The sequence below is a fragment of the Canis aureus genome, chromosome 1 (assembly GCF_053574225.1).
Source record: "Canis aureus isolate CA01 chromosome 1, VMU_Caureus_v.1.0, whole genome shotgun sequence".
Classification (NCBI taxonomy): Eukaryota; Metazoa; Chordata; class Mammalia; order Carnivora; family Canidae; genus Canis; species Canis aureus.
In genome coordinates, this window is record NC_135611.1 from 35,760,449 (window position 1) to 35,781,296 (window position 20,848).

At 37.7% G+C, this 20,848-nt stretch overlaps 1 protein-coding gene across 6 annotated transcripts in view; it reads left to right on the forward strand.

The window, feature by feature from the left end:
• Window positions 1-20,848, forward strand: part of PHACTR2 (phosphatase and actin regulator 2) — a 206,573-nt gene that overhangs the window by 109,506 nt on the left and 76,219 nt on the right. For all 6 annotated transcript variants that reach the window (XM_077895539.1, XM_077895522.1, XM_077895532.1 and 3 more), the window contains exon 2: window positions 2,901-3,068. Coding sequence is in view for 4 of the 6 variants with exons in the window: in XM_077895522.1 (XP_077751648.1) it covers window positions 2,901-3,068 (168 nt within the window). In the remaining 2 variants the exon portion in view is untranslated. The remainder of the gene's footprint in view (window positions 1-2,900; window positions 3,069-20,848) is intronic.

Genomic DNA, 20,848 nt, shown 5'->3' on the forward strand with positions numbered 1-20,848 from the left:
GAAGCAAATAAGGATTTAGCATTTTCATTCTGGCTTAGTTTCAAAATCAGTCTGTCCTAAATTTCTCTCTGCCTATTGTACTTTGGTCAATATGGGCAGAGTAAAGTAGGGAACCATATATGGAAGCAACAGTCACTGCAGGATTTGCATTTCTATCTGAAACTAAAATAGATAGAGGGAAGAACAGAATTTATCATTCTTGTTTGGAAGGAGCTCGTAAGAATTTAGGTATTAGTGTATATTGATTGTCTTTTTTCATTCAGTTTAAGATTATTCTGGTTCTGTTATGTCAAGTGATTTTTGATTGAGATATAGACATTTTTATAGTATGCGATGGGACTCAAAATCTTTTTGTATCCGTTTTTTTAACTGGCTCTGTCTACTATATCTCTGGAATTGGAAGGAGGGGTACCTTCTCATTACTGCCAGGTAGAAGTAAAAATCCAGGTTCCCCACTTCTCCTCTGTTGATACCTTATGGTGGAAATGGGGTTGGGGAATGCTCCTCATTACTCTTGGGCATGGTAGTATTTCCTGGTCTCCACTGATACCACAGGATAGAGATGGTCTTGTTTCCACTGGGCAGTGGTTTGATACCACCCCAATATTTATGGGGAGGGAGGAGGAGAGATACCTCATTACTGCTAGGTAGGAATGGAAGTCCAGGCTCCCACATGTTCTCTACTGACACTGTGGTAGAGGATGATTCATTACCAGCTGGTAGGCATGAAGGTCCCAACCCCCTGCTTGGTTTTCCCTGACATCTCTGACAGGGGAGTTGGGGCTTCTTGTTACAGCTGCATGAGGGTAGACATCTAGTCTCCCCACTCAGCCTTTGCTGGCATTGATGGTCGTAGTTTCTTTTGTGGTGTCTTACTGGACTAGAGCAGTTATTTGTCTAAAAGTTTTCCATCTTGCTAGGCTGTCCTTTTCTTGCTCTTTTGGCTAGAGAGCAGACTTTTGTTGAGGCTTTTTTTGGTCTGTGTCTAATGGTGTTTCCAGGTGGGTGACTGCCTCAGCTACGGTCTAGTACGAATAAGACAAAAAAGAAAACCCAGGGATCTCACCTTCATGTTGTTTCCTGGGTCCTAAAGTCTCTCAGGGTAGTCTGCTTTCTCTTCGCTTTGTAGAGTCTTCTTATGCTTCATTTATATATAAAATCCAAGATTCTTAAGTTCTACTTAGCAGGAAGAATAGGAAAAAGTAAGTCCACTCCGTCTTCCTGTAAGCAAAAGTCCTTGCTATTCAATTTTTCTTTTGTTTTGTTTTTCCCAATATTTTCTTATGAAAATTTTGAAGATGAAAGAATTATACAGTTAATCACCAGGTGTCCACCCACAGATTCAACACTTAACATTTTGCTATATTTTACTTTACTGTATTTATCCCTCTGCCCATTCTATCTGTCCATTAATTATTTTTGATGCACATCAGTACACTTTATCCCTAAGAGCATCAGCATGCAAAAAAAAAAAAAAAAAAAAAAAAAGAGCGTCAGCATGCATATCATTCATTGGACTTCACTATTTATTTATGTTTTGTAACGGTAAATTTGATATAAAGTAAAATACATGATATTATAACCATTTGATGAGTTTTGAAAGATCTATCCCTTACTGAGATAACTTGTCATCCCAGTAAGTTCCCTGTAAGCCCCTTCTCAGTTAAGTTTTACTTCCATCTCATTTCAAGAAGCAACTACTGTTCTGATTTTCAATTCATCTTGGCTCCTTTAGAACTTGTGTGTAAATAGAACCACATAGTATGTATTCCATTGTGCTTGGCTTTTTTTTTTAAGATTTTATTTATTTATTCATGACAGACACACACACAGAGAAAGAGAGAGAGAGAGGAGAGAGAGAGAGAGGCAGAGACACAGGCAGAGGGAGAAGCAGGCTCCATGCAAGGAGCCCGACGTGGGACTCGTTCCCTGGTCTCCAGGATCATACCCCAGGCCGAGGGTGGCGCTAAACCGCTGGGCCACCCGGGCTGCCCAGCTTTTTTTTTTTTTTTCCCAGCACAATGTTTTTGAGATACGTTCATGTTGCTGTATGTATCAGCAGGATTTTATCATTGTTATTATTTGCTGAGTGTTATTTCATTGCATGAACAATACCAGAGTTTATCCATTCGGGCTGCTTACAGTTTTTTGCCATCCCCATTTAATAGTAGAATAACAAGTCAAAATTGTTTACCATCTGTTTGGAACATAGTGTGAGGCAACTTAGGGTTTGGGGCCTTTCTCTGATTAATAAAATGATTAAGGCACTAAAGATGTTCTATCATACACAGTATCCACATTTTCTATGCCTTTCTTATTGTTAGCAAAAATTATCAGTTTATTGAAAGCCAAAAGGTTGTTTTTTGTTTTTTTTGTTTTTTGTTTTTGCAATAGAAGCAAAAGATAGTTTTAGCATTGTAAAAATTAGAATTTAACTTCTTGGCACTAGAGTTTATTTTGTGATGGAGAAACCATGGCTTTAACTATACCATAACTGTAATATTCATTACTGAGAATGCCATACTAGCCTCTGGAGGAACATCCTATTTCAGGAATACTTAGAGTACTCTATTCCTTCACAAAATATTGATGTAGTTACTGCAAATGGATTCAGCTGTGTTTCTCAGACCCTTATTTGTCTGGCCCTACCTATTATGTAAGTCTTTTGCTTCTTTTCTATTCTCCCAAAATGACTATCTAAGGGGACTGTAATTTCTGATTGATTGATTTACTGATTGATATTAGGGGAGCTCTACCACCTGGGAAGTGGGACAAAGAAACTTTATGTGAGATTCCAATTAAAGTGGTCGTGCTTGCTATTCAAGTGCAGGAAGAAACAGATGAAGTTGTTTCAAACTTTTTATTACAGCTTTTCTCTGACTTTATTTTTCCTCATACAGTTGATGGACTGGACAAAGCTTCTATAGCAAATTCAGATGGCCCAACAGCAGGATCCCAGACACCTCCCTTCAAGAGGAAGGGGAAACTCTCTACCATCGGTAAAATCTTTAAGCCTTGGAAATGGAGGAAAAAGAAGACCAGTGACAAATTTAGAGAAACCTCAGCAGGTATGAATATCATAACTTTGCTAGAAGATAAGTTGTTAAAATTTTTAGAAAATAAAAAATTGTGCCTTGTAGGGTTTTTTTCTTTCTCAGAAAAAAAGTCCGTATTTGAAATGAAATTAGTTAATTTCAGTATAAAACAACTTAGAGTTCTGATTTGCCTCCTTTTCCACTCACTGACTTTCTAAAATATTCTTGTTTTTAAATACATAGTTGTAAATTCATACAGAAAACTAGTGTGGAGGACGAGGAAGGTGAAGGAAATTGAAATAGAAAATTAGAAAGGGAAATGTTATTTGTCAGCATTGTAGCTGAAATATCCATTTACACACACATACACAATATTATCTACCTATCTACTTAGTTTTAGTAGCACAATCCTATTTGTTAATTTAAAAAAAAATTAATGTCTTTTTTGAATGTATTTGTTCTGTGGGCAAAATGTAAATGACTGTTCGAAAGAAAAGTATTGCTATGTTTTATTGTTAAATTTAAAATTTCCATCATGCCTTTAGGACAAATAAATAATTTCTGTCCTAAGGGAATCATAACACTATTGGTGTGAAAATTTTTTATTATTATTTTGTGGACTTGTTAAACTTAAAGGATTACATTATTTAGTTATTTAGTACCTTTCATATTACTCATGGAAGAAATTGGCTTTAAATCTCAGGCCAGAATTAAGCCCAATTTAAACAAGTGTCTGCTATCAGTGGTGTTACCTTTAAGGTAGAAAAGCATTTATCTCTTGATATAAGTTCAATATTCTCCATTCTTATTGTCTAATACAATTGTTGCATCAGATTTCCTCATTGCACCAAGGTTAATATTATCAGTATATGTGCAGGGTCAGAGAGCATTTCTTACTAGTCTCTGCTGACATAAGAACTGGCCTTTAGTTCTAAAGCTGTGGAATAAAATAGAAAATACCTCAAATAGCACAAAGGTGTGGAATAGGAACACCAAAGCTTCCTAACGAAATTGCCTCTGATGCATTTGCAGCTATATAACTTCTTTGAGCATTTATATTTATAAAAGAAATAATAAAAAAAGAAATAATGATACTATATTGGGAATTTGTTTCAAAATCCTGGAGGCAGGGCAAGCGTAGATGAAAGAAGATAGGCCACAAGTTGGTAATTGCTTAAGCTTGGCAATGGGCACATAGGGTTTATTATTCTCACCTCTCTACATGGAAGTATTGGAAAATTTCTATAATGAAAGGATAGGGGGGAAAAAGAGACTTGGCTTAAGGGGAAATATCAATAGTTTGATTATTACATTTACTGTAATGTAATTGGCTTCTTGGAGTAGGAAGCAGCAGGAAGTAGACAGAGTGCTGACCTGAGTGAGGACATCGGTGTTCTGGTAGTGTCCTTGCTACTCAGGTGCCATGTCACCCTGAGCAAGTCAGATCAGAGTTCAGTGAGTTGAATTCTAAGGTGCTTTCAGTTCCAGATTCTTGACTTCTTCTAATCCCTGGTTGAGCATCTTGTTCTTCCTTGGTCTTCAGTTGTGAACAGAACCACACTGGTCTTCTTAAGTGTCCCCCTGTGTTTCCCTACACATTGAGAGAATCTGGCCCTTCGGGTTACCATGACTACCCAAGATGGGAGAAGGGCTCAGATAGTGCCAGTTAGAAGGTATTGAGAAGGGAGGATGGAAGTCCCTTCATTTGTCTAGCTCCTTTGCTTGAATCTAGGTGACTAACTTCTCTCTCCCTAATGTAGAGAAGACAGCCACAAAGAAATTCTCCTTCACTTTTCCTTGTCATCTCTTTTTAATTATTTTAACAGTAGGGAGGTTGTAACCCTGATTATTTAAGAAAAGTCATTTTAAACAGCAGTAAGTGTTATTTCATGTTATCTCATATTTGTTGAGGAAAGCCTGGCCATCTTTTTATTCTGTTTCCTTTTCAGATTCACACAGGATTTTATATAAAGTTTAGTTTCAGGAGTTATTTGTAGATGACTATATTCCTAGTTCCTAAAGACTACCCAACTACATTAAAAACCTGAAAAATCTATTAGATACTTGTTTTCTTTGCACCAAAATTGTGATGTAACAGAATAAAAACAAACCAAGTAGATATGTTAACAATTCTTTGTGTATTTATCTGCTACATTTGTGTCATTTCTTTCTAAAACGCATATTAATGAACTTCATAAGATGTTATCAAGGTTCCCATTATAAAGTATTTTGTTGTTACCTTATCTATATGCTTATTTTAAGGCTTAAATTTCTGCTGAGCTTTATGAAGTGTATCAGTAAGGCCTAAAATAAAGGAAGGCACAAAATGGAATAAGAAATGTTTAATCACATTGAGGAAAGATGTCTCATCTAGAGGAAAACAGATGCATTTGGAAATAACTAAGAGAAAGGTGTTTTCTTACTTAATAAATTGTCTCATACAGTGAACTCTTGTTGTCTGGTTATGACCAAAGCCATGTGCTGTCTGGCAAACTATAAAGTACACCTTAGACACATCCCACAATATGTTAGGATCTGAAAGAAGATGCATTTCTTCCAAGAGAAATAAATCTTCTGTTTTTCCTTCTCCTAAACTCCTGGCATTATAGTCACATGGATATGAATCTTACTATGTTCCACTACATAGTGATTAATACTGCTTCTCCTAGTCTGGATTTCTGTTTTATGAGTTTTTATTGGTAACAGATAGGATGCAACACTGATTTATTAATGCCATTATAATAAATGCTATTGTAATCATATATTTACCATGGTAGTTGTAGTTAAGCAGGGTCCTAGTCGGTGGGTGCAACATGTGACTCTTGATCTCGAGGTGTGAATTTGAGCCCCACATTAAATATAGAGATTACTTAAAAACAAAAATCTAAAAAAAAAAGAGAGAGAGAGAGAAGTGTCCTGTCCTCTGCCTGCTTTGGTGGTCCTTGAGTCAACTATATTTTGGAAGGCCATCTTGTCCTATAAGGCAAGATGAGCCTAGGCCCTGACTTCAAGTTCTCTGGCCTTGTTTTAAAGCGGAAAGTTACCTGTATCTTCAACTCTGTATAGGCTGGTCCACAGGCTGTTGGGTTCTAGGGCAGGAGAGCATCTTCTTTCCATCTACTTTCCCTCACTGCCCCTTTTCTTTACTTTTCATCTCCTGAGCAACAAGACCCTTCCCTGGTCCCACCTTTGCTCTCGTTATATCTCTTCCATATCTTTAGAACTCAAAATGTCATTTACACCTCTTTTCCTACATAATTATTTCTTCCTGTTTTTTTTTTCCTTTCTTTTTAGCAGATGGTGAGCATGTAGTGGCTGAGGCTCCTCTCTCTGGATCTTTAAATATGCTTCCATCTCCCCAAAGCTAAGAATACAAACAAATCCCCTGTCTAAACACACATGTTCTTCTAACTGCTACGGATTCTGTTGGTGTTGCCATCAAGACCAAACGTCTTGAAAATTCAGCCTGTATCACTGCTTCTACTTCCTCTCCACACTATCATTCCTTTCCCTCTGCCATCTGGCCCTGCATCCAGCACTCCACTAATGACACTCTAAGCCTCCCAATCAGGAAATTCAGTGTCACTCTCTCATTTTCATCCATCCTAACCTCTGTAGCATTTGCCATCGCTGGTTAATCTTCCCTTCATTTGCAAAAGATGTCATTATCTTGGTTGTCTTTGATTTTTCTTTTTGCCTTTTGCTTCCTTTCTCCCCCTTCTCCTCTCCCCTAAACCTTTGAGGGAGTTTGCTACGTGTCTTAGCTCTCCCCTTTCTTTGACTGTGCTCTTCCTCATCATGCCATCTCTTCTCAGTACCCATATCTCTCAACTAAGTCTCCATCCAAGACCTAGGCACATCTACCCATGCACTTGATGGCTAGCAATGCCTGAGAATGCATATTAAATCCATTCCTAACATCTACATATATCTGCACTGAAAATATGAGGCATGCAAGTACTGTTTTGGAGCTGGGGATTCTGGAGCGAATGGGCGAGCAAGGTTCCTGCCCTCCTGGAGCTTTCATTCTAGAGACGTAGATGCTATGAATGAGTACAGAGTGAGAGAAGTGGAAGTGGAAAAATACTATGTAAAAAATCTATTCCAAAGCAAAACAGATCCCTTGCCAATCCCAGCTATCTGTGCTGTTGCAGACATGGCTTGCTTTGGCATCCAGACTTTGAACCGTGGAATCCTTTGACTCTTCCTTCTCTCATACCATCTTCTACATTCCATTAGTTCCTAAAACCTTTCATGTGTTTTCTCCTGGTGCAGGGTCTCTAACATTAGCCTTTCCTCTCTATCCCCATTATCTGGTCCTTATCACTCTATTATTGCAGGTCGCCTCTTTGTTATGTTTAGGTATTCGCTGTACAAACTATAGAAAGCTATAGAATTCTAGAGAAGATAGGGAGAGGCAAGGTTCTGGTAGTAAATCTGCCCACAGTGGAACCTGACCCAGCTGGTGAGGCTGACAGAGAAGGTTCAGGATGCCAGGAGCTGTCAGGAACACCAGAGTAACCAAGATGACAACTTTCCAAGTCTCAGGCCAGGCAAAAAGAATGATAGGTATTTCACTCCAAAATGGCATGCGTTCCACCCAATAAGGTAGATAGAATATCAGAGCATCCAGGTGAATGGGAGTGGGAAATCCAGGTAAACCTTAGTAGCCAGAGTGTTTTAAGTTACTTAGGTAGTAGTACTCATGGGCAGATGGTACCTGGTATAGGAATCAGAAAGATTCAAACAGAGTCCTCATCCTTTTTTTTTTTTTTTTTTTAAGGAACCGGGGAACAGAGTTAGCAACTAGGACAGGAAATTACCAAAGGATTCAGGACAGAAATTACTGTATAAAGTAGAACATAGAGGATGGGGTTTTGGGGAGTGATCCCCTCAAACCACAAACCTCAGGTGCTAAGACTCTTTTGTTAGAATGGTACAGCCCAACAGCTAGGTGACTGGAAAGAATAAGGATTATTGGGAATTTGGGGGAATTGATAGGCAAACTACCCATTTCTACCCTTTCTCCTCTAGCTCGTCTTGGATACCACCATGAGAGAATCTCCTCAGGTGGAACTTCAGTCCTGTCAGTTCTTGCTTAAAAAGTATGACTTGACCCTACATTGTTTACTAAGTGAATTCCAGACCCTTTAGCTCTCCTTAGTGTAACCCGAATTGACCTTTCCTGTCATTTTTCTCAGTCAGTTACATTGCATGTCAGTCACATAGAGTCACTTAATGAGCACGCCCCTAGACCTTCTTGTCCCCAAGTCTTTCTGCCTTTCTTCTTTCTTCCTGCACTGAGCACCTTCTTCTCACAGCTACACCTAGGAAAATCCTATGTCATGCAAGGGGTGTGAGGTGTGACATGTCTCTTCTTTCCTGAAGGTATTCTTTTTTAAGTAGGCTCCATGCCCAGCATGGAGCCCAATGTGGGGCTTGAACTCATGATCCTGAGATCAAGACCTGAGCTGAGGGGCACTGGGTGGCTCAGTCGATTAAGCTAAGTGTGTCTGCCTTTGACTTAGGTCATGATCTCTAGGTCCTGGGGTTGAGCCCTGCATCAGGCTTCCTGCTCAGCCAGGAGCCTGCTTCTCTCTCTCTCTCTCTCTCTCTCTGTCTTTCTCTCTCTCCCTTTCCCCTCCCTACTGCTTGTTCTCTCTCTCTCTCTCTCTCTCTCTCTCTCTCTCTCAAATACATACATAAAATCTTTAAAAGATCTTTAAAAAAAAGTTTTTAAAAGATCTGAGCTGAGATCAAGAGTCAGACATTCAGCTGACGGAGCTCCCTAGGCACCCCTTCCCTAAAGATATTCTTAGCCTTGATTCTGTATCATCCAAGTAGGAACCTCCCCTCCTTTGCTTATAATCCTGTTAAAATATGAATATTTTGACTTTTCTAGTTTATGTGTCTGCCTCTATTTGCAATGTAAAATATTTCGATCAGAGACTGTCTCGTTCAGGTGCTTTATGATTTATACCTGGTATGTAGTCTCTTTTTTTTTAAGAGAGAGAGAGAGAGAGAGATTGTGAGCACGAGCATGGGGAGCAGCAGAGGGAGAGTGTGAGACAGACTCCTAAGCAGGCTCCACCCCCAGCAAAGAGCCCAGCGCAGGGCTCTGTCTCACAACCCAGAGATCAAGATCTTTTTCTTTTTTTTAAGATTTTATTTATTCATGAGAGACAGAGAGAGAGAGAGGCAGAGACACAGGCAGAGGGAGAAGCAGGCTCCATGCAGGGAGCCTGACATGGGACTCTATCCCAGGTCTCCAAGATCAGGCCCTGGGCTAAAGACTGCAGCGGTAAACCACTGAGCCACCCAGGCTGCCCCCAAGATCAAGATCTGAGCCAAAATCAAGAGTCAGACGTTTCAGCAACAGAGCCACCCAGGCGTCCCCCTAGTAAATACTCTTAGATGTGCTTTGAATTGCTTATTTATTGAATATTCACTATAACTAAAAATACAGCACGGGATGCTTTAAGACTTTGTAAAAGAAATTAAAGATTGAAAAATCATAATGGAAAAGAGAAAGACAGTAAATTAAAATACTAACCAAAAAACATGTACTCACAATTGCAATCCTGTACAACTATCAAGAAGCCAATAAAATAATTAGGGAAAATTTCTTTTTCCTATCTTGTGCCCTTATTTTAAAAGTAAGTTATATTTCTAAATAGGAAGAAATTGATCTTCATTATAATCATGACTTTTTTTGTGTTGTTAGTAAGGCAGAAGGAATGCCTGTCTCGATTTTTAAATAACATTGTTCCAAGTTATCAGCATTCTAAGAATCAGAGTGATTTGTAGAGAGTCATCTGGTAGAAACTTTAATTTACTGGTACTCTGCATTCCCTAATAATAATAATGTCTAATTTTTATTGAATGATATCATATGCCAGGTTCTGCTCTAAGAACTTTACTCACATTAAATCATTTAATCATTAAACACTTATGAAGTTTCAGTGCTATTATTATCCTAGTTTTACTGATGAGGACACTAAGGCCAGAAAATTCAAATGACTTGCCTGAGGAGGCATAACTGGCAGTAGGCAAAGGCAATATCTGAATCCAGGCAACGTGGTGCCACTGCCAGTACTTTTGACCATTATGCTATGTTGTATTTCTAAAAGATAGCTTCATACCCAGATCAGTAAGGATTAATCACTGAAAGGTAATCCTACTATGAGAGTTTGCTTCATACACTAGAGTTTTGCTATGAAAAGGATTTGGTCTGAAGAATAATTTTGATTCTACTTACCTGCCTAATTTCAGCATTTTATGCATATAAACATGGTTGACAAGGGTCAAAATTATGTTTGGTCCTATTAAAGATAGTGTTGTCTGTAACCATATAGGCATAACGTTGCAGTTTGGGATTATTTTCTATATCTAGAAAATAGGGCAAACTTAGAAGATATGCATAAGGGTGATACTTGTTAAAGACTGGTCTGATTGCATTAATAAAAGACACCGTTTTTATTTCATCTATCTTGTTCTACTAAGAATATGGAAGTACTTTTGTGTATCATTCACCCTAACACCATGTTGGAGGAAGAGAAGAAAATCTCTCCCTTTCCCAATTTACTGTAGCAGAAGGAAGTTACATAATCAGTCATAGACCGCATAGCACAACCAGGTCCACTTAGGGCTCCTTGCTTATATATTAGCACTCATTTGTCTTCTCAACAAATATTTATTGAGCATCCACATCTACTATATGTCAGGCACTGTTACAGACTTTAGTGATATAACAGGGAACAAAAGAGACAATACTGCCTTCCCCTATGGGGCTTATATTCTCGTAAGGATAGGAGGCAGAAAGTTAACCACCAAAGTTAGAAAATGAGAAGAAAAAACAAAGCAAGGAATGGGGAATGTAGGAGCTAAGTTACAATTTAAGATGTGGTGGTCAGAGAAACTTTACTAGGACAACATTTGAGCAAATACATGCGGGAGGGAAAGAAGAGCACCCAGGGAGATCCTATTAAGTAATCATGTGTTGGAGCATGCACTTCCTTTTATCTAGCAATGGGTGTCAATACACTGAATGTAATTCATTATAAAGTTTATCCAATCTCTTAATGATTAAAATATCTCACATTCATGAACTTTATGGTTGTTAATCTCAATAGCTTTTGCCGGCACCATGGCTCCAAACAGATCATGTAATTTCACCCTTTCAATTCTAGAAGAGAAGCAAGAATTTAGGAAAGGAATTTAACTCTGTAATATAAATGTTTTGTTACATCTTCCTTTCTGAAGTTAGAATTTAGGAGCCAGATTTTGACAGGAGATCAGAAATCCAACTTCATGGAGTCCAACTTTAGAATCCCTCATATGTTGATGTTTTTGGTGGATCTGGGCATCAAGTCCTGCAGAGAATTCCTTTATAAATTGAAACAATCATGTATGATTGCCTCTGTGGATAAATAGTCCCCAACTTACATGCTAGTGGTGTCTGTGTTATTGATTTTTTAGATTATTTGGAATGACAAGTATGTTCCCAAATTAACTTATAAAATTCAGATTGATCTGCAATTTACCTGAAGTCGGGTATTATTAAAACTTGTTCAGGTTTAATACAGACAAACACTACTTCCTGAATCTCTAGGAAAATACCTTCTGAATGTTCAGTTGAAATTGAGAATTTTGAGACGCTTGGGTGGCTCAGTGGTTGAGCATCTGCCTTTGGCTTAGGGCGTGATCCTGGGGTCCTGGGATCGAGTCCTGCATTGGGCTTTCCACAGGGAGCCTGCCTGTGTTTCTCCACAGGGAGCCTCTGCCTGTGTTTCTGCCTCTCTCTGTATGTCTCTCATGAATAAATAAATAAATAAAATCTTTAAAAAAAAGAAATTTACAATTTTAGGGCTGTAGAGTACCTTACCAGTCATCTGGGTCTGTCTCCAAGGCAGGAATGTCCATTATCTCCAACGAACCTGACATGTTGTCGTTCAACTTCTGAACTCCTGATTCCTTGCTCTGGTTGTTGGGGAAATTTTCTTTTACACTGACCTGAAACAAATTCTCTCCAATTTTTCTAGCTATCCCTGGCACTAATAAATATATTTATATCTATTTTCTGATCACAATGTTACCTGATGGTCCTTCCATCTTTTTTGTAAAGTCCTTTTCATACCCTCAATGTGTTTTCAATTCAGAGATTTTCACCATGGGGCCATACTAAGCTGTCTAGATTATTTCGTACATTTTTGTTGAGTACCAGCCCCAAGACAGTGTGTTCTAAGGACACAGCAATGAACAACCCTGACAAGGTCCCTGCTCTCACAGAGCCCACAGGGTACCAGACTTCATGTTCCCTTTCTTAACCATTTTAATGCCAAGATAGTACCATGAGTTCCCCAAAATTTTTATGATCGCACTTCACCAACCACGTTTTTTTTTATATTTAGAATTGCATTCAGAATAGGAATTCATCTTGTTATTAAAATTTTAAGAATTTATCTGTAGGAAGGAATGGAATATCTTTTGCTCACTTAATGTTCTACATATAGAAAAACAGACAAATCCTCCAAGCTGGGTGATCCATTTTACCCCTTATAACAATGTGCTATATGTCCTTTCTGTGTACCCACTTCTACGTATTTTCCAGTGTATGTCTCCCTGAGTTCTGTGTATTTCGCTGTGTCCAGCTGGGTGTGCTCCCTCCTGACATTAGATTTCCTTGGATCAGATCTGTCTCTTTCAAGTTATCAGGATTCCTGTCTCACCACGTGTTGAAGAGTTACTTTCCTGGGTTGACACCTCAGATCTCTTTTAGGAGATCTACTCTTCTGTCTCTGTACCTGTTCATGTTGTGTCCACACTTCTGGGATGCTGTTTTCTCTGAAGGCACCAGAAATCCCTGCTGCTGCTGTGTCTTCTGTCCTAGCTGTTGTCTTCCATGGGACCTGATTGTAGACCATTGTGTGGGTGTTTTCTTCCCTCTCTAATTTAGCTTTAAGATTCTCTTCACTAGGCCAATCCAGTCTCTACCCAGTATATCACCTCTTTTTCCATGGAATGGGCCTCACAGGCCTAGCAGTACTATACACATGTTATGGTCCAGAAAACCAGACCTTGATTTGACACCATGAGTTCCAACAGCTACTCACTTTGGATGTCCATTCTTGGTATATCATGATTTCAGCCAGGAAGTTAGAAAACCATACCTGGCCTTCCACACCTTTCTGTTTCCTCCTCAGGAAACAGACTTCTGACTGCATGGGCTATCCAGTTGTTTCTGGGAAAGATAATTATGCCTCTTGTTAAAAATCAGTAGAGTGGGGTTTGAGGAGTCTCAGTAAGTAAGGCCTCCTTTGTGTCCTAAGAGAGATGTTATGAGAAGACTGTTCCTTCTGATGAGCCACCCAGGTCTGTGTGAGGCATTGTTTTTGAGCACACACATCAGTGAGAGCTCCTCTGTGACCACTGATTGACTCTTCCTGACCACCCTGCTGAGCCCTCCTTATTCTTTCACACAGCACATTTTTACTGGCCTCCTACCCTGGGCCTAGATGCTCTTCTGTGCTCCAGGGATATAGCAGTTAACAAAGGGGGAAGTTTCAAGGCTTGTGAACCTTGTCCTTTAGTGTCTTGGGGGCTCCATGCTTCTCAGATGTGTCTTTCCTGCTGCCTGGTTCCAGATCCACATAGCACATCAGCTTTCCCCCTCCCCTCTTTGTGTTACCCGTTTTTCTCTTGTCAACCTCTTAACTAGAGTTTTGATACCTCTTTTCTTTCTCAAAACATTTCTCTTTGTGCCTTCCTTAACTCTGCTATTTTTCCATTCCTTGTAGATATCTTTTTTTTTTAAAGATTTTATTTATTTATTCATGAGAGACACAGAGACAGAGAAAGAGGCAGAGACACAGGCAGAGGGAGAAGCAGGCTCCACGCAGGGAGCCCGACGCGGGACTTGATCCCGGGTCTCCAGGATCACGCCCTGGGCCAAAGGTGGCGCCAAACCGCCAAGCCACCCGGGCCGCCCATCCTTCTAGATACCTTGTACTTTTTGCAGATCAGAGCCAAGAGCGATATTCCTCAACTCCTTTTACCTTCACTTTGAGGGGGAAAACTGGTGTATATTTATAGCTTGCCTATTGGTAGCTCCTCTCTAAAGAAAAGTAAAGGTCACAGCCGAAAGATCATGGGAATGGTTTTTGCAGAGTCCAGACCTCATAGCCTCCACGTTACCTATGGCTGTTTTTGGCAGCCCCTTTGGAAACATTTCCTGTAAACTTCCTCCAAGCAAACTGGGGCCCTAAGAATGAAGCTTTTCACTGAACACTGGTTTGTACTTGCTCTGTCAAACCTTTCGTCCTTTCAGAAGACACAAATAGGTTTTTGATTTTTCCGAAACTTCTCTCTGCCTTGCCTCTCTTTTTGACCATGGCTGTTGGCCAGTGAGCCTATAGTCCACGGGAAAATGTAGCTGCCTTTCCTGACAGCTCTGACGCTGGACTCCTGAGATTTTCTTGGAAGTAGTCGTTGTGTTTGGCTTAGGTTGGAGGCAGATATACAAAGGAGCTACTAAGTAGTTCACTATTACTGCATTTGTGATCATGACTTTCTCAAAAGAGGTCATTTCTTGGTCATTCAGTACTCTGGTATTTTTTACTTTGGGGTGAGTGTGTGTGTGTGTGTGTGTGTGTGTGTGTCTGTGTGTGTGCAGTTCTGAGAGTTTTAATATACATATGTTTTGTTTAACTACCACCATTATCAGGATACGTTACAGTTCCATTGCTCCCCAATCCTCCTGCCCTACCCTTTTACAGTCATATCTTACCTCTTCTCCGTCTCCTCCCCCAGCTCCTAACTGCTGACAACCACTGCTCTGTTCTTCACTATCATTTTGTTGTTGCAAGAATGTCATCGACATTGAAATCATTCAGCATGAAATGTTTTGAGACTGGTTTCCTTCACTTGCCGTTTCACCTTTGAGAGTCATCTGGGATGCTGCATGTATGAGTCACTCTTTTTGATTGTTGGGTAGTAGTATTCTGTGCCATGGATATACCCTGTTTGTGCATTCACCTGTTGAAGGACATAGGTTGTTTCTAATTCTGGGTGATTATGAGTAGAGCTGCTATGAATACATAAAAGTTTTTGTGTGCATGAAAGTCTTCATTTCTCTAGGGAAAATATGTAGGAGTGAGATTGTTAGTCATACATTGTTAGATATACGTTTAACTTTATAACTGCCACAGACTATTTTCCAGAGGTTTGCATTCCTACCAGCAACATAAGAAAGTTCCAATTGCTTCACATCCTTGTCAGCACTTGGTATTGTCATTATTATTTTTTTTATTGTAGTAAAAAGATATATTATAAAATGTACTCTCTAAACCATTTTTCAAATTACAGTTCAGAAATGTAAGGTATATTTACATTGTTATAAAACAGATCTCCATAACTTTTTCATCTTGCAGAAATGAGACTCTATACCTATTGAAAAACTTTCTACTCCCCCTTCCCCACCTCCCAGTAATCACCAATCTACTTTCTATATGTGTGAAGATAGCTACGTTAGTATTTCATATAAATGGGATCATACAGTAGTTATCCTACTATGACTGGTTTATTTCACTCAGCATAAAATATCCTCATGTTTCATTCATGTTGAAGCATGTGTCAGCATTCCTTTCTTTTTGTGATTGTATAGTATTTTATTGTGTGTATATACCACATTTTGTTTATCCGTTCATCTGTCAGTGGACATTTAAGTTGCTTCTGTCTCCTGGTTGTTGTGAATAGTGCTGCTATGAACTTGGATGTTCTGTCATTATTGTTTATTTTAGCCATTCTAGTAGGTATGTGGTAGTATTTTGTCATAGTTTTAATTTGGGTTTCCATAATGGCTAATGATGTTCAATTATTTTTCATGAACATTTCTGCCATCTGTATATCCTCTTTGGTAAAGATCTTTCACCTATTTTGTAATTGTTGTTTTCTTGTTTCTTGTTTTCTTACAACTGAATTTTGAGAGTTCTTTATATGTTGGATATAAGTTCTTTGTTGGATATGTGATTGCAAATATTTTCTCTGAGTCTGTAGCTTGTCTTTTAATTCTCTTAATCTCTGCTGCTGAGCAAAAATCTGTAATTTTGAAGTTCAATTTATCAGTTATTCTTTATAGGTCATATTTTTTTCTTTGTGTCTGTCTGCCTAACCTCAGATCACAAAGAATTTCTTCTCTGTTTTCTTCTAAAAGTTTTACAGTTTTATATTTTACATTTAGATTTACGATCAATTTTGGGTTAATTCTTATGTAAGGTATAAGGTTTAGGTCAAGATTTGTCTTTTGCATATAAATGCCCAGGTATTTTAATACCATTTGTTAAAAAGACTGTCCTTTCCCCATTCAATCAGTTTTGTATTATTTTAAAAATCAATAAGCATATTTTTCTTCCATATACTTCTCTTTGATAAATATCTGTTCAAGTCTTCGGGCCAATTTTTAAGGAGCTATTTCTCTTCTTAATCTTGAGTTTCAAGAGTACTTTACGTAGTCTAGATATAATGTCTTTATCAGATATGTTATTAGAGATAGTTCTTGCCAGACTGTAGTTTGTCTTTTCATTCTTTAACAGTGTCTGTTTCAGAGCAAAGGTCTTAATTTTAATGAAATACAATTCATTACTTCTTTTTTTCAGGATCATGTTTTTGGTGTCTTTTGTAAGAACTTTCAAGAGAATTTGTTGAAAAGACTGTCCTTTATCCATTGAATTGCCTTTGTGTCTTTGCCAAAAATTAATTGGCCACATGTTCTTTGTCAAAAATTAAGATTCACATTTGTGTAAGTTTATTTCTGGACTCACTATTCTTTTCTCTTAATCTGTGTGTCTATTTCTTCACGAATATCATGCTTTCTTGATTATTGTAGCTTTATAAGTCTTAAAATGAGATCCTATAATATTTCTAACTTCATTCTTCATTTTCAAAATTGTTTTTAACTAGTTTCTTTGCCTTTTCATACAAATTTTGGTATCAAATTGTTTATATTCTCAAAAATTTCCTGCTAGGATTTTTATTGGAATTACATTAAACCTGTATTGCAACTTATATTGAATTGGTATCTTTACTATGTTAACTTTCCCAATAAATGAACTGCTCTGTCTTTCTATTTAATTAGCTCTTTTATTTCTTTCATTAGCATTTTGAAATGTTTAAAAAACAGTATTAAATTTATACCTAAGTATTTCTTTTCTTTCTTTAAAAAAAAAAACTATTCTAAATATATCAGGTCCCTGGGTGGCTCAGCCAGTTAAATGTCTGCTTTGGGCTCAGGTCATGATCCCAGGGTCCTGGGATCCAGCCCTACATTGGACTCTCTGCTCAGCCAGGAGCCTGCTTCTCTCTCGCCCTCTGCCCCTCCCCCTACTCATGCTCTCACTCTCAAATAAAATCTTTTTAAAAATTTTTAAAAACTATTATAAACATATATTTTTTAAAATTCTGTTTCAAATTTTTTCATTTCTAGTTTACAGAAATACATTGTATCATGCTACTTTGCTAAACTTACTAGTGCTAGTGAAGATTCCTTAGGATTTTCTCTGTAGACAATTGTATTGTCTGTGATTAGGCATGGTTGTATTTCTGCCTTTCGAACTGTATGTCTTTTATATCTTTTCTTGCCTGACTGGGACTTCCAGTATTATAGTAAATAGGTATGGTAAATGGGACATCCATTCTTAGAAGGAAGCTTTCATTAAGTATGGTGTTAGCTGAAGGCTTTTTGCAGATGCACTTTCTCAAATTGAGCAGGTTCCCTTTTATTCCTGATTTTCTGGGATTATTTATTACGAATGGATGTTGAATATCTCAAATGCTCTTTTTTTATCAATTGATATGACCATGTGATTTTTCTTCTTTGGACCATTATTATGATAGATTACATTGATAGATTTTTGAATATTGAATCAGTTTTGCCTCCCTGGGGTAAAACCCCATTGAGTTGTAGTGTATTATTCTTTTCCTTTGTTGCTGGATTTTACTTAATAATATTTTGTGGAGGATTTGTGATATTCGTCTATAGTTTTCTTTTTTTATACTATTTTTGGTTTTCGTATCTGGGTGATGCTGACCTCATAAAATGATTTGAAAAGATTGTGCAGAACTGGTATTATTTCTTCTTTAAATATTTGATAGAATTTACCAGTGAAACAATCTGGACCTAAAGATTTTTTTTTTTTTTAAGATTTTAAACAGAAAATTCAATTTCTTTAACAGGTACAGGTTATCTCTTATTATGGGTGAGTTTTGTTAGCATCTCTGTTGCTTTGAAAGAAGGCTCTTCCTCCAGATTTCTTTATGGTTAACCAACTACTTCATCTCCTTCAATGTAGTCCGTATTTCATTGCTAACTTCTCAGTGAGGTCTGCCTTCATTCAATCTCTATACTGAATCTCTCTTCTCTCCCAGCACTCTTTAACAGCTTTTTTGAGATATAATTCATATACCATACAATTCACCCATTTTACATGTGTAATTCAGTGTTTTTAGTAATATTTACCAACTGCAACTATTTTAAACATTTCATCACCCTAAAAAAGAAACCCAATCTAGCAGTCATTTTCCTTCCCCTCCCACACCCACCCGTGTTTTCTGCCTTGATAGGTTGACCTATTCTTCATGTTTCTTATAAATGGAATCATACAATAAATATATAGCCATTTGTGACTGGCTTCCTTCACTTAGCGTAAAGTTTTCAAGGTTCATCCACATTGTAACATGCATCAATATTTAATTTCTTTTTATTGTCAAATAATATTCCATTGTAGGAATATATCACATTTTATTTATCCATCCATCATCAATTGATGGACATGTATTTGGGTTGTTTCTATTTTCACTGTTGTGAATAATGCTGCTATGAATACTTGTATACAAGTTTTTATGCAGACACATATTTTCACTTCTCTTAGTTATACATCTAGAAATGGGATTGCTGAGTCATATGGGAATTCAATGTTTAACATTTTGAGGAACTGCCAAGACTGTTTTCTGAAGCAGCTGCACCATTTTACATTCCCATCAGCAGTGTATGAGGGTTCTAATTTATCCACAGGCTGGACAGCATTTGTTATTATTTATTTTATTATTGCCATCCTTGTGGGTGTAAGGTAGGTTCTTCTTTTTCTGCCCTATCTTCTTCTTTCCGCAGCACATCTTACCTTCTTCTTTTTCTTTTTTTTAAGATTTATTTTTTTATTTGAGAGAGAGAGTGAGAGAGATTGCTATGGGGAGGGAGAAATTTTAGCAGACTCCGTGCTCAGTGTAGAGCCTGACTTGGGGCTCTATCTCAAGACCCTAAGATCATGATCTGAGCTGAAACCAAGAGTTGGATGCTTAACCTACTGTGCCACCCAGGCGCCCTCACATCAAGCCTTCTAATGTTTATAAATTATCTGTATTGTTTATTAACTGGCTTCCCTTCCCCCTAGATTATAAATTCCATGAGAATTGGGATTTTTGTTTTCTTCTTTGATAAAATTCAAGAGCAATTAGAATAGTGTCTGGCTTATGTTAAAGCATTTAGTCAATGTTTGTTGAATAAATTAATTAATGAGGAGCTCTTGATAGTCCTTACCTATTGCATATTTGTGGTGTTTGCAAGTGAATGTGATTTGGTAAGTGCTGGAATGGGGGAGGGACAACTATACCAGTTTTCAGTTCTTTCTTAGTGTTCATATCATTGAGAGCTTTTTAAGAGCCTAAGGAATTGAGAAGCCAAAATAGACAAAATTAACATTTCACCAAATTTAATGGACAGGTTGGGGGCCTATTCCCTCATGAATGGATAATGAACTTAAGTAACTGTTACTGTCTGTTCTGTATGGCAACAGCGTTTAAAAGGTCAAAGTGAGGGCATTATTGACACAAAAAGGGTGCCTGGGTTGTGTTTTAGTTCACCATTTGTGTACCTGTAAATTTTATAAGTGAACCTAATTAGACCAAGTGAGTGTTAAAAATTCAGTGGATAAGAGAAAGAACATAACTTTTTCTGAAATTCTTTTATTCTGTTTTCCTGAAGACATACAAATTAAAACAAATTTCCTCTCTATGCATTAAAAATGAAGGAGACTAAATATTCCTCTTTGTTTTTTTTTCCCCAGTAGAATGAATTTTTTTCTTGTTTCAATCTTCCTACATATAGATGGATGGAAAGAATCATTAAGGTCCCATCTTTTTATTTATGGAGCATTTATTATTCATTATAGATCTATTCTAGGGATGAAACCCATTTATGGGAAACAGTAATGTGAGTGCTAACTTTTTGTATATTTTTCATAATAGAAGTTAGTGGTTTCATAAATAGGAAAACCTTCCGTCATGGGTTTAAATTAGCCAGCTGCACAATGAATGGCCAAACCATTAGGACCCACCTTCTTTAGATAAATAGAAACAGAAAATCTTATTTCTAAATGGAGTTGAGGAGACTCCCTTGCTTCCCGTCCATTCTAGAAAATGTGATATTGTTTGTTTAAGCTGAGCTCTAGTTTTAAATTTGTTGAGCCATAGAGCAGACTAAGATCTCAGGCCTGTAGCCTTTCCTAGGGGAGAGTTAGGCTTTGCTGGGATAAGTGAGCTCAGATACGCAAGGCATTTTCTTTCTTTCTTTTTTTTTTTTTTTTTTTTTACGCAAGGCATTTTCAAAACTGACCATTCTATGCACACCTTCTCAAGTGAGCCATAGACACTACAGATTTTACTGGTTTCTGATTATAAATTACACTTTTTTTTTTAAGAATCACACCCACTAGAATGGAATATAGAATTATTAACTTGCATTTCTTTGTTCCTTTTTTATTTTT